This window comes from Schistocerca cancellata, chromosome 3, assembly GCF_023864275.1.
Source record: "Schistocerca cancellata isolate TAMUIC-IGC-003103 chromosome 3, iqSchCanc2.1, whole genome shotgun sequence".
NCBI lineage: Eukaryota > Metazoa > Arthropoda > Insecta > Orthoptera > Acrididae > Schistocerca > Schistocerca cancellata.
The window spans coordinates 150647887-150663203 of NC_064628.1; the positions used below are offsets into that span (position 1 = coordinate 150647887).

Here is a 15317-nt window from a genome sequence, read left to right on the forward strand (position 1 = left end):
ATTCTGGGAATGTTTCCTTGTAAGTGAACTACAAATAAAGATCATAATGGACAGTCAGATCTCCAAAAGATTTGTAAACAAAGTAGAAGAGAACTTTGTGAAAACTGTTATTGGCTTGTGTAACAGATATCTGCTACTGAACTAGAAGTTTTACATGTATTTTAACAGAGTTGCATCAGTGACGAAATCCTGCAGACTGTAGTGAGACCAAGAACATGTATTGCTTATGCTTGGGATGAACCCACTCAGCCCCATTTCATAAATCTAGTTGCACCTGGAGGTGCATCTTGTGTCTACGAAATGGCAACTCTAGGACCTGGTCGAGGACTGACTTATGAAAATTTTATATACATCACATTCACTGGCACCTTTGAGAAGTAAGTGTAATATTTAAAAAATATCAGTATATAATGTACAATGTTAAAATAATTATTGTATCTTACATGTTCTTTTTACTATGTTAACTTTTAGAATGGAATTAATCTTTGTTATATAGATAAATTAATCAAGTAACCATCAATTTCTTGGCTTTTATTATTAATAATCTAATCCAATCCTTATTGATCTATATAAAATAGCGGGAATGCTTAAATGTCAGTTGTATAGAGAGCCGACTTAATTGCTGCTCCCATGCACTACGTTCAGGTTGTAGGTTGTGGTGACAGGCATTGTGAAAGTAAATTTTTATCATGAATATATTTAATCAGCACAAATGTGTAAATGAACACTTGATGAACTAAATTCTGATTGCAATGTCTATTAGCTGGCGATAACGGTAACGGTGTTGCATAGTAGTTTCATTGGTGCACTGCCAGGAGAATGCGTTGACAGATTTCGTGGCTGCGGGAGAACAGTGGACACTTGTCTAGAATGAATTAAACTTTCTTTTTTTGTGCGAGGATGCCGTGTACTTCGGGTGCGATGAAACAGGAACAAATATGAATGGAGACCACCAGCCAAACTGCCATACGCGTCACAGGGGAGCTCTTGTTGAACTCGGCCCCCGTGGTCCATGGCTTGTAGAATCAGACTCCGGGATAAGTGTCTGCAACATACCATAGCCAAGCTTACACTGTATGTTGCTTTTTGCTGATATGCACCTGTGCGCACCACACATTGCCAGAATTTAGCCTATCACTAAATGTGCATTCCGACTGATACCTGTCGAAGCTAGCATGTGCTGGCAGTGAGCAGCTCTGGTCCGTTCACACATTTCTGTGACGTGGCTGTCACATTTCCATTTCACATCACACAGTTAGAGTGAAAGTTAAATTGTATGGTATTTTATATGACAGTGATGCAAACAGATGTTACAAATGGTAATAGTGCCATATCCCAGTTATTTCATTTCATATTGACCATATTGCGGGACATCTAAATGTAAGTTACACTTCACTGTATCAGGGCAAGTAACTTTCATCGAATTCTGCATTACGCTTTAAAGTGACACAGATACATGACACTATTTTTCAACATAGTCACCCAGTTTTTGTAAATATTCCAACTCTTCTTCTTCCAATCTTTCAATCCCCCGACAACAGAAGTCCACTCCTTGGCCATGGAACCATTTGAGAACCACTGTATGAACATCCTCATCATCAGAAAATATTCAATTGCCATGAATCAGTTCCCTGATTGTCTGCACGTTGTCGTCAGTGCTCGGTCAGCATTACCCACATCTATGAGGCTTTGGTCAAACAGTTTGTGTAGTAACCAGCTGGTTACAGTATGTACGGCTCAAGGCGGATGTAAGCCGGGCCACTACAGCAGATGTAGTGCATGCTGACATTCAAATGGCAAGCTTACAACTACCCGAGGTGGCTGCAAGGGGCAGCCTGGTTACTGTGTACCATCAGCAGGTCTACCGTATGTGGGAGGCACTACAGCAGTGGTACCTGACACGGGTAGCATCTTTAAAAGGGCAGGCAGGGGCCTCCGATTGCTCAGATTTAAATGTGTTCGAGACTTGTAAAGTGGTTTCAGTGTGCTCTTTGTTGATGTCACTCTATGGCCCTATAAACTGTGTTTCTTTTATGGCTGTGTGTTTCCTTGTGTCCCTAGTCAGAACACAAGTGGTGACAATGAGAGTTGAATTATTGTGTTTTAGATTCTGTGGTTTTTGTGCTATTCACCTCTTAGGCTTCACTCCAATCACTTCTGCAACAACAACAGGTGCATATGGCTGTTTTGGAACAAATCTTGGCTATTTTGACACAGGCTTAGCCATCGGTTTTTCACCCCTCTCGTCCCCCGCCATGATGAACATGCAGAAGACTGAGACGCTTAGAGAAGTCCATCACCAACATTTTGTGGTATTCCTGATGGGCATCACGTAGGTCTGTAAGGATCCTTTTTCTTAGTATGGATAAATGTATATTATCACTCTGTGTGTTGAATTATTCCAGTGTCACAAACAGCCACAGCAATTGTATGGAGTTGGGCAGCCAAGCTTCATGGCTTCAGTCGTAAGTGTCAGTTCATCATGGGTATGCCCCAGGTGTCCTATGCAGACACAGAGTCAGAGACATGATCATTCATTCAGCCCCAAATAAGGAGGTGTATCAGAGTGCCTTCACCATAGTCTTCCAAATTTAGATTATCCTTGATTTTTTTCCCTACATTGTATGAGGGGAATACTGAGATGATTCCTTATGAAGGGCACAACTGATTTCCTTGCTCAATTCAAGCTTTTGCTCTGTCTCTAATCTTACTTTTGAGCCACTTTCCAACTCATACAGCATCAAATTAAATTATAAAAGCCTGTGTCCTGGCACATGTTACTTGTTAAAACTCATTGCTGGATTCAGCTTGGCAGCCATCACCAGATTTAAAAATGAGAAAATACAAACAACAACTACATATCAGTAGATTTATAAAACAAGAAAATGGACATCAAATGTGTGAATAAAATGAATAAGTTACCCAAAAGCTACAGTAGTGACACATTGTGTGTAGTCAGTAGACAAAAGAGCAAGAGCAGGTAGTTCATAGTTATCGATTTGAAGTTTACAGTGACTGGCACAAATGACACTAGCGAAATACCAGTTACATATAATTGTGTGTGTGTGTGTGTGTGTGTGTGTGTGTGTGTGTGTGTGTGTGTGTGTGTGTGTGTGTAGAATGGAATATCCTGTAGACATTTCTAAAATGTGTCACAATTTGTATATTTAAAAACATCATTCAGGCATGATAAAAGGATGTAATGTAGATTTTCCGTTGTAATATATTATGTAAGATAAAAGTTAAAAGTATAAAAACAGTTTAAAATGCACTTGAAGCCTGTATCTATACAGTTGAATTACAAAATCATTACTTTAAATGCAGTATATCCAATCACAGCAACCACACACCTTTCTACATAATACCACTTAGTGTAGGACATTACATTAAAAATAAAGATGATTTTAAATAAGCTTGAAAGCATGAGATATGAATGAAAGGTGACTCAAAAGAAAAACAATAGAAAATAAATAGAGGTATAAAGATGGAATTAAAAATTGATGATTGTAAATATAGGAATGGGGGAAGAGTAGGGATGGAACAATGAACTGTCGATAGCAATCAATCGGTCAGTTGACTGTTTCTTTGTTCAGTTCGGTTTCTTCAGTTGAATGGAACAACTGAAAGAAACTAGTCCCAGTAGCCATGGCAGCTATATGAATGTTTTCACTCAGTCACTAGGTTTAAGTGGTTTCACTCAATGTCAGACAACTGATTGAAACAAGTCTCTGTCCACTGAAGCCATTATATGAATGTTTTTACTTATTGACCGGGTTTGAGAAATTTGATTCAGTGTGAGACAGCGAGCTGACTGTTCTATGAATGTTTTCACTCAGTCTTGGGGGTTTGAGTAATTTTATTTACATACTTTTTCACCCTTATTGGTTATACATAAACCATGATGAGAATTGACAATTTTTTTTACAGACAAGTACAGTATATTATTTCAAGATGTGAATTAAAAATATATTTATAAAAATAAAGTATTTTCAAAATGTATGTACTTCTTTACTTAAATACAGATTTTTGTATTCATGGGATTGAATGTCAAATTTGGTTGTTTTGAAAAGTTTAATATCTGGTTCTGCACTGTAAATATATGAAAAATCACTTCTTAATATGTTTTTATTGGGTTGGTTTCTTGCATGTTTGTTTGGTACAAATTTTGCAGTTGATTTTAAACTAAGCTAGACACTTGAAACTTTCAACTTAGCTCAGAACTGGATGACAATGCATTAGTAACACCAAAAAAGGTGTGTGACTAAGAGTACTAGGTGTACCACTGCAATGTCCCTGTTTTCCTGTCCCAGTTTTGTAGTTAAGAGTGCTGCTAAGCTTCTGTGTGAGCTCAATTCTGATATTTACTCTCTGTTGTAATCTCATCAGAATGTTTGAAATCAATTGAATAATTTCACACGTGTAAGACCAAAAACCAGAAAATAACTATTTAAATAAAAAACTTTTTAATATAACTAATTTTTAAAACAGATTAAAAGGTATTAAATAATCTCTACTAGCCCCATACAGATGTCTATTGCCATACAGATAGTCCTGAAAATTTGTGCTTGTGAATTTTTAATAGCTATGAGCATACCTGTAAAACTGAAAACACAAAATGTGGGGTGCATGTAGTAATAATAGTAAGGAGTGTAGAGAGCAACTGTCATTGAGAAAAATCACAGAACAGTTCATATCATTTGAAGTATAATAAAATTGAAATTGTTAGCAGCTTAGGTGAACTAGTCTTGCATCAGTTACCTATTGCAAGTGTCCCCCCTCCCTCCTCTCCCCCCCCCCCCCCTCCCTCCTCCCCTCTTTTTTCCGAGTATTGTCATAGTTATTAAAGATGCACAACTTAAATTTTCAGGAATATCTGTATGGCATTAGGAATCTGTATGGGACCAGGAAAAATTGTTTAATAAATTTTCAGTCCATTTTAAAAATCTGTTAGATTAAAAAGTTGTTTACTTAAATAATTATATCTAATTTAAATGTGTTGAGACTCTACCTCTCTCATCCCACCGGTTGGCACCCAATATCCATAATTCTTTTTCAGTAAATGCTGAGGTGATGTGAAAATAAACCACATATGATATGATTTTTATTTACGACTTGATCAGTTATATCTTGAGCATATACTGCCACTTGTGTGAAGTATTTTTTGTGAATCATTCAGTAACTTTGTTTGAATTTATTTGCTTGATATAGTTTCATAACATGAATCATTCTTGCAGATATTGTATATTGTACTGGACTCATCTTGAGGATCACATCTTACTCAGTCATATAATTCTTCCCATTCATATATATTAGTCTGATTCATATAAACATATATTTATGTAATAATCAAGGCTTCTTTCTTTTCATCAGGCTTTTGTTGCACCAGAATCAATTGCAGTTTTATTTGTTTCAATCTAAGCTGTACAAATGAATAAACAGCATTTATAAATTTCAATCTTTGTAGCTTCTTACAACATTTGTAACACAATGATCTTGATGATGCAACACAAGGTTACCTCTAAAGGAAGTTTTACGCATGCTGAAATGTGTCTGCATTCTGGTGTTAATATGTAGATATGTTTTTCATGTTGCAAGCATTTGTGTTTTGTTTAAATGAGGCTCGATTGGTTAACCAGCTTAGAATCTGCCAAGACAAGTGTGGAGAAGCCACATAAAAAACTACACTCAGGCTGACTGGCAAAAGCAATTCGAAGTGATGGGGAATCAAACTGAGATGGCACTTTGCCTTCTTAAGTCTGGCACACAGCAAGTAGACACACTTTTAAAACAATACCTTAAAATTGCTCAGTTGAATTACATTGTAACATCTTGTACCCATGCTCAAATTAGCTGAGCATACTATGAGCACAAATACATTTAAGTTAATTAGTAGGGAAACTCATAATTTTCCAACATTGGGTGTCCTTGGATTGACCCTAGTGTGGGAGGTCATCCAGAGGTGTACAGGAGGGATTTTTACACAGCTGTCCAGGGTAAACCCTGATCTTTTTTCATGTCTGGGGAAATTTGATTGATTGGAAATAAATAGATTGTAATAAACCTCAGTTAAAATTAATTTTCCCATATTAGTTATTGACTGGCCATTGCCGCAGCAGTTGCGACAGTGTGTGAAATGGTTGGTACACGGCAAATCTGTTACTTAGGTCCTGTGGAACCTCACTAAATTTTGTTTTCTTTGGGCAGGACCTGCAGTAGCTGTGTGCTCGCATCAGAGCAGCAACAGCACATGTTAATGAGGACTTGCTAGACCGTACATGGAACTGGAATATCACTCAGATATCCTGTGTGTTACAGATGGTGCACACATTTAAAATGACCATCCATCCTCCCATGCCCTTTTCATTGTGACAGTCATGATATTTCTAGCTCTGTCCTGAATTATTGGAAGGTAATTTGGGATACTTGTTCATTCCAGATTTAACAATTATGAAGCAGTTTATCCAAATAGACGTTCATTTCACCTCTAATGAATGGAGCAGTGACAAAGCGCAGTTTGTTGTAGAAATTACTAAAGTAATGTTAGTGACTAGAGTGAATTATGATGAAACTTGGATTGAATGTTTTCATATGCTGTTGAAGAATACAGACATGCTGAAGAACATTCACAGCACTGATAAATATTGTATGTCTGCTTGCTCTCCTTAAACTTACAAGGTACTAATACAATATAAATTAATGTACTTTTTGTAACAAATTTAATTAAGACATTTTCGCAATATCAAAATTTTTTAATGTTTCCTGAATTTAGGTCTAGAAAATATCGTCTCCTTAACACATTGAGCCTATTAGTGGCTACTAGAAGCTTAGGTGTTTATGAACATTATGCCACAAACCGCACATTCCTACCTCTCTCCATTTCTGAAACTCATTATATGAAAAAAGTTGTAAAGATCATTTTGGAACACACTGCATTTTTCTTACTTATTTATGGATACAATGAGAAGCCACTGAAAATCAGCAGTTGCATACACCACAATGATGCCCCACCTGCGAGGCAGCTGAAGATTTAAATGCCATTTGACTGTTGTTCATTAAGCTGTATTAAACATGCCTTAATTTATGTTCATGTTTCTGACTGCAAATGAGTACTACATTTGAACACTGATGTCTCTGTAATGTGCTGTCACAAATGCTCATTACTCTCATGTGTGATTTATATCTACTGATTTGTAGGACATGTGCACCCACTGGCATTGTCATCACTGAAATGCAAGTGTGGAAACATTCCGTCCTATCAAGTCCCCACTCCCTGCAGTTCTTCATGGCCGTTGGCTGACTTTTCATCTACGGACTGTATGTGTCTAGGACAATAATCTGATTTGACCCAGCTGTTTGGGGTTTTTGGAGTTTTTGTTTGGGGTCAGCAATTTAAGTGATTTTTTTTTTTTTTTTTTTTGGGGGGGGGGGCGGGGGGGGGCTAAATCAGCAATATGTTAGCCTTGATAGTTGTGTATTAATGGCACCTGGAACACTTGAATCCACAATATATGAATCAATTTTAAATTAGGAAATGAAAAATTATTCCATTCAATACATAATTAAATGAACAAGTATAATGCAGGGTTTAACTTTGGTATACCCCTTAAGGTGTGTTCACTAACTTGTAAGGGTAGGGATGCTTTCATATCTGGCGGTGTAAATGAAAGCACTAGACACTGGTTTCAGTCAGAATAAATGGAAAGCTCTGTCAGCTAAAACTACAATGAGTGGTTTCATTTGAGGTAATAAATACATGGCTCAACTGACAGGAAAAACTACCGACTATTTTCATTTGAAAAGAAAGAATGAATAATTCAATCAATATGCAAAGGTACATCTGTGGCAGATGTTTTCATTCAATTGCTCCCACAGACTGTTTTCATTTGAAAGAGTGAATGAATAATTCAACTGACACGTAAAACTACAACTGAATGCGTCAATTGTTTTCCAACAACCAGTTGAATTACTTGTTTCCAGTTGGTTGTTCCATCACTAGCAAAGAGTCCAGTTGATGTCAGTAGTTGGATGAGGTCAGGCTGAGTGTTAGTGACAGTAGTAGTGGACCAGGTGGTGGAAGAGGCAGTCCATCAGCGTGTGTTGACATTGCCAGGCCACAAAGATGCTATGAACGGTAACCACAATTCTTGTAATAAAGGTACAGGCATTTATGATGGGCTATCTTGCATGTAGATAATATGCAGAAGTGCTCTGTTACCACAGATATCTAAAGATATCAAGATAGGTACTGCAGTGGAACTTACATTGTTCATTTGGGGAATTCAAATAGTTATTTTTTTGGTTGGCGTGTATTTGAATGTCTTCCAAAATGTTGAGTAGAGCAACTTTTATTCCTGATATGGAACTTTTAAACCAGATTGGGTGCCGTACATTAGCATTCCCAGTGGCATTTCTATGTTTGCTATATGGTGCTCCACGACTTCAGTTTTTAAGTCCATTCTTTACATTGTGTAAAGGAGTTCCTGTCGGTTTGACTGATGTATTCCTTTTCTTTGCTTCTGTACTTGAATTTGTACACTCCCAAGCTCAAAATTTTGTTATGTTTGTCACTTGTTATATTATGCTTTAATTTGTTTCTTAGTGTGTTCATGACTTGGAATCCTTTGTTAATTTTATGTTTACTTGTTAATTTTATGTTTACTCACCCATATCTTATCCGATATCCATCTGCTGTCAGTCAGTGCAGTGTTTCTTGCATTCTTCCCCTTAGAGATGACATTATTCACTGCATTCACAGAGTTTTTTTGATGTTAATGCCTCTTTTAAATGTCTTGTATAGTGTTTCAGTTATAGTGTTATGATTTTTGTTATTAACTGTGACTTGTTTGAGATCTGCTAGTTATTTGTTGGTTTCACTTTCTGTATTGTACATGAAATGAGCTAAGCTTTAGGTTTTACATACATTAACATTAGTAACTATTTTTAAGTACACAGATTATGCAACATTTTAGAATGAGGCATTCCATTCGGCTTTTTCTAATATACACTACATTTTTTATTTTCTATATTACGTATGCAGGTGTAATTCGTATTTTCTAGTGCCACTAGTGCTGATATGTATTCCCTACTGTTGCTCTTTCATGTTCTGATTTAGCACCTACGTAGCACTATTGTAACTGTTAGGCACCTTGTTCATTTTTATTCACCTATATAATATCCATTTTCATGTTTTATAAAGCTATTGATACATGTTTTTTTTCCAATTTTTGCTCACTTCTTGGGTCGCATTCAAGCTTTATTTGGGCTACATGTGGGCCATGTGTTGAACACCTCTGACTTAGCCCCTCGATGTTTTGTGTCAGATTTGCTGTACTTGTTCTTCTAATTGCAAATGGCTTCAGTTGTTTCATATACCTTTAATCACTGATTGCTCAGTACCAAATTTTGTTTCTCTTTGTTTTCGTTTGTGATTGCAGTTTTGGGAATGCTTCCACATAAACTTGCTCCAAGAGAACAGATACATTTTCATTCAGCTGTCCATTTATTGAAAATTAAAGATCACACTGTGCATAAACCTTCACAAAGTTTTGATGAATTTCTCTTTGTGTTAAATAATCCAAAACCCATAATATTATAATAGCACACTATTGCTGTTTATCTGATGAAGCATGTGTGGGGACTACTTTGAAACACTATATAATTAAACCTATTCTGCAACTAGAGTTGACAACTGATTTTGCATGAGTACAATCATAACAAAAACACTCTTTTATTCAAATCAGTACCTTCATGTGCGCTAATTTGAGAACTAATAACACTGACCTTGGAAATTGTTAGTAGTTGGACAGCATAATAAAAAAAAAAAGATAAAAGTATCAGCTTTGGTTGTGAAAGAATGAAGGAAGATGAAGGTCTAGTATTTCCATGGTGACCCCTTCTTGATAGATGCAGCTCAAGCTGCGAATGAACAAAGATAGCTAGTGAAAATATCTGTGTCCTTTTCATTGGAATTGTCAAAGCATTTTCCATCATGAATACTGGGAAAACATTACATCTTGAAGACTGAATGAGGATTTCAGCATGTAGTCATGTTTAGTACAGTAGCTTTCAGCCACAATTTTTTACTGTTTATAGTGAAACATTTAAGTAAAAATTTTCATTCAGTGTGTTTAATTTCATTGTGTTCTAGTGGACACTTGAACTTTTGCTTGTAGATAAGAAATTGTGTGAAGTTCTTATGGTATTGGTGTTAGTTGTAGTTTAGTACTATTAATAGAAGTAGTTGCTTTAGCAAATTTCAGAATCAATATTTTAATTATTTGAATCTTTCTACTGTTGTAATTGAAATTAGGTCACATAAGCATTTAGTTTTTTCAGTAACTGCTAACATTTCACCATGAGTGGGAAGTGTGTGCTTTGTCATAGGTTTGTGAGTAGTCGGTTATGGTGTGAGAGTTGTTCAAAGTATTTTCATTGGGGGGAGGGGGGGGGGGAGAATGTAGTGGGGAAGCCAGTGGGCACTCTAGAAAATTCCTCTGATGGAAATGCAGAATTTGGAGCAGAAATAAGTTAATAGAGGATGAGGAGCATAAGATCTGTGCCCTTCATGTTTGGAATGCGAAGGAGGAACTAGATAGGTTGAGGAGGGAGACAAGCGCAGGGGGAAAATGTGCCATTTGTACAACTGTTTCAGCATCACGGTCGGCCTCATCTTAATGTCACTGTTAGGAGTGTTAAGATGGGGCTTGAGCAGGCACAGATGGTAGTGGGCTTGGTTCACATTGAAGTGGTGCGAGTTGAGTCTATCAGGTTTCACTAGGCATGGCCTACATCTCAATAGGTATGAAAGGTGGAGATTGACAACGCTTATAGGTGGCAGTGTAGTGGGCAGTGGTGGGATCACTGGTGGGAAAATTCCTGTTGTAGATGGTGTTAGAGGTGCACCTTTTTTAAGATTAAAGTCAGCTGATAGGTATCCCTACTTGAAGGAAGTGTGTCTAACAAAGAAACCACCTTCAGAGAAGGTCAGGTGTCCAAGTAGTTAAGGAATTAGCATATTTCATCAAAATATAAGAGGTATTAAAGATAAAGTTAGTGAACTGCTTATAGATGTTGACTCCGACAGTATTAGTAAGCCAGAGTGCCATTTAAATTAATTGACAATTCAGAGGCCTTTACCAGGATTTTCAGATTTTCATTAGGAGGCTGTTTTTCAGTGAGTTCTTTGCAGAGGGGGGGGGGGGGGTGAGTAGCCATGTATGCAAAAAAACAGTATTTCATTTGAGTCTGTAGACATATCACAGCACTGCACTGAACAGGTGTTTGAATGTTGTGCAGGGGCAGCAAAAGTAGTGAAACTAAAATTCTAATTGTTGTAGTTTGTAGATCTCCTAACTCAGACTTCAGAGCTGCACAAGCTATAGAGGGTTCTTGCTTCACTTTATAGGAATTACCAAAAATGAGTTATTGTGATGACTTCAGAATTAATTTAGATGTGATTGTGTAAGAAAAAGGATGTTGGAAATCTCCTAAATACATATGATCTGATGCAGACTGTGTTTTTTCCAACCGGGATGCATGGGAACAGTAATACTGCCATAGATAACATTTTTATTCCTTCTTCATTACTTGGTGGGCATTCTGTTAGTAAAAGGGTGAACGGCCTTCCAGACCATGATACACAAATTTTAACACTAAAAAGGTTTTTGTTCACAAAAAAATGTTCGATATAATCACAAACTATGTAAAAAAGCTAATCCAGTAGCAACAGAGAGTTTTTTAAACCTCGTTAAGGAACAAGAGTGGCAGGATATTTATAGTGCTGATAACATAGATGAGAAATATAATGCTTTCCTTAACACATTTCTCATGCTATTTAAAGTTTCTTTCCATTAGAACATTCTAAACAGAGTACTAGCAGTAACAGGCAGCCTGGGTAGCTGACTAGTGGGATAAAAATATCATGAAGGAAGTGTTTGGCCAGCAGTGCCAAGGTCGAGGACATTAAGTCAGTATGTAGTAAAAATGTTTCTCTCATTGATAAGTCAGACATATGTACAGTATTTAAGAATCACTTTCTGAACATTGCTGGTGAATTAAATAAAAACTTAGTTTCCGCAGGGAATCGTATAACTATCTTGGAAAATGCCTTTCCGAGACTGATGTCTGAATTAATCCTCCGTGATACTGAGAAGTTAGTAGTTAAGTCACTGAAGACTAAAGACGCTCATGGATATGATGGAGTATCTGACAGAATATTAAAGTACTGTGCTGCACATATCAGCCCTGTACTTAGCCATACTTGTAATTTTTCCTTTAGGAATGGTCAGTTTTCTGAATGATTTAAGTACTCAGTAGTAAAGCTGCTTTATAGAAAGAAATAACGTAGGCACCATTGTTTGCTAATGTTTTTGAAAAGGCTATGTATGTAAGGATAATTGATCATTTTATATCACACAATTTGCTATCAGATGTATAGTTTGGTTTTACAAGTGATTTAACAGCTGAAAATGCTACTTTCCTCTGTGAGATACTGGATAGATTACATAAAAATTTTCGATCACTAGGCGTCTTTTTTTATTTAACTAAAGCATTTGATTGTGTTGATCACAAAATATTGCTCCAGAAGTTGGACTGGTATAGAATACAGTGAGTAGCTCACAATTGGTTCATCTCCTGCTTTAAGAACAGACAGCAAAAGGTACAGTACTGAGAATGGCTGTGTTGTGGGGTCTGAATGGGGTATGGTTCAATAGAGGTGGAGGGTGTGCTCCAGTGATCAGTGCTGGAGTCACTCCTTTTCCTTATTTATATAAATGGTGTGTGCTCTAGTGGTACATGTGATTCTAAAATATTTCTGTTTACTGATGACATTAGCTTGGTAATAAAGGATGTTGTGTTCAATGTTGGCACTGTTTCAAATAGTGCAGTTCAAGACATAAGTTCATGGCTTGTAGAAAATAAACTAATGTTAAATCACAGTAAGACTCAGTTTTTACAGTTTCTAACACACACACACACACACACACACACACACACACACACACACACACACACATACCTAATAACACAGAATGGGCATATGATTAGTGAAATTGAACAGTTCAAATTTCTAGGTGTTCAGATAGATAGGAAACTGTTGGTGTTCAGATAGATAGTAAACTGTCATGTAAAGTCCACATTCAGGAACTTGTTCAAAGACTTAATGCTGCTGTTTTTACTGTTAAAATAGTATTTGAAGTGAGTGATAGTTCGACATGGAAAGTAGTCTACTTTGCATATTTTCATTCACTTAAGACATGATATTAAATTTTGGGGTAACTCTTCCCATTCTCAAATGGTATCTTTGGCTCGGAAGTGGACAGTTTGGGCACTAGGTGGTGTAAGTTTGTAAACCTCTTGTCGACCCCTGTTTATTAGTAGAGTATTCTAACATTGGCCTGACAATCTGTATATTCTTTACTGTTGTTTCTTGTAAATGATATCACCTTATTCCCAAGAATTAGCAGCTTCTGCTCAGTTAATACTAGACAGAAATCCAATCTGCATTTGGATCGTACTTCCTTGACTCATGCCAAAAGGCATTCACTATTCTGCTGCATTCATTATCAGTAATCTACCACAAGAGTTCAAAAATCTTAGCAGTAATCCATGCGCTTTCAAATCCAAACTGAAGAGTTTCCTCATGGGTCACTCTTTCGGTTCTGTTGAGAAACTCCTTGAAAAAATAAGCCGATTCCTGTGTTATATTGTTGATTGCCTTTGTATAAGCTTGTAGCTTGACATTTTTTGTGATTCACATACATTTTGTTTTATCTGTTATTACTTTTCAGTTGTAATTTCATGTACTGACATGGTTCATGACCATGGAGATTTGCTCCTCAATTTGGTCCTACAGAACACAGTAGGCTTGTTTCTGCTGCTCCCCTTAGTCAACCTTTCCATGAGTCTCTTTTGTTAAAATCTTTGTTTCCTGTATTTTCTCTCCTCTTTTTCTTTCCTTTGAGTCTCCTTTCCCTGTTTATCATTTTTTAAATACACACTTGATAATTGATTTTATGTTTTGATTCTGTTTGAATTATCTTGATTTTGTGATAATCCAATATGCCGCTTGCCTACAGTCCCTATATTCCATTTGACGTGCTGCTCAAAAAGCCAGATACTACCATCATTTTGGACACTTAATATTTATGCAGCTCATTATGGATACTTAATATTTATGCAGCTCATTAATCAGTTGCTTGTACTGAGTTTTTCTGTTAAGTTTTATATTAGGAGCTTCAAATGTGAGATAGATTCCACTAGCATTTTTTGCTGTTTTTGCTTCTTTCATTTTCCAATTACTGTGCTTTGAAACAAATAATTATTAATATCAAAAGCTGGTAATCAGTTGCATCTCATATGCGTTATTGCCATTGACAACAGTTCTCCAAAATCTGAAAAGTAGTTCAGGTTGTGTATGCGACAGCTTTTGGGTCTCAGATTTTCATGGACAAAACGCATTTAATGTCAGTTATGCAAGAAATCAGTTTTTTACCCAAAATTGAAAGAGAAAAATATCTGCTTCTCCTCACCTAGGCAATATTGATTCTATTCAAAATTATCATGGTTTGGTATTTTCCTGTTTGCCATTAAAAGTCTGTGTAACTATTTTTCAGTATTTCTAGTCAACCAGTAAACATTATCATTGCTTCTTTGCCACCAGTGTTCACGGTGATCCATTAGATGTCAGAGGCCAGCAGCTTGTTCTGGAGGTGTTACCTGGAAGTAACCGTGTTACGTTAGCTCGAAAAGAGCATGGAGTAAGATCTCAGCTTTGGCGGATGTCAAGTGAGGGCTTGCTGCAGCATGAAGGAAGCTCACCACCACATGATCAATCTGGCAGTGGCGGTCTTGTCCTAGATATAGCTGGACCAGCTCCTCAACCACTCCAATATGTCCCTCTAGTGTTACGACGTCCAGATGCCCGCCGTCAGTCTACGCAAACCTGGAGATTTACTGCTGAAGGACGTCTCTGCTGTGCTCATTATAACATGTGTGTTCAAGCTAAGGATGGCTTCTTTGGTTTACGGCAAGGTAAAGTACTATTTACTTTAAATGTCAAGTCTCCGTGATGAAGGACCAGTGTTGTGAGGTCTGTGCTCCAGAAAAATTGGGTCTTACCTTTGATCTAAACAGCAGTCATTAAAACTGCAATGGAATGATTGTGTTGACCATATTTCTAGACGACAGGCATTAGTTATACACATTCAAAGAAGTTTTAGTAAAACAATTTGTGCATCTTTTATACTGCCACTCACATTAAATATAATGCTGTTAACGACAGTTTCAATGGTAATGAAAATATGAGGGTTATTCAA

At 36.8% G+C, this 15317-nt stretch overlaps 1 protein-coding gene across 1 annotated transcript in view; it reads left to right on the plus strand.

The window, feature by feature from the left end:
- Window positions 1–15317, plus strand: part of LOC126174771 (intermembrane lipid transfer protein VPS13D) — a 531199-nt gene that overhangs the window by 388866 nt on the left and 127016 nt on the right. Inside the window, 2 exon segments of the mRNA XM_049921112.1 lie at window positions 169–377; window positions 14663–15033. Coding sequence (XP_049777069.1) covers window positions 169–377; window positions 14663–15033 — 580 coding nt within the window.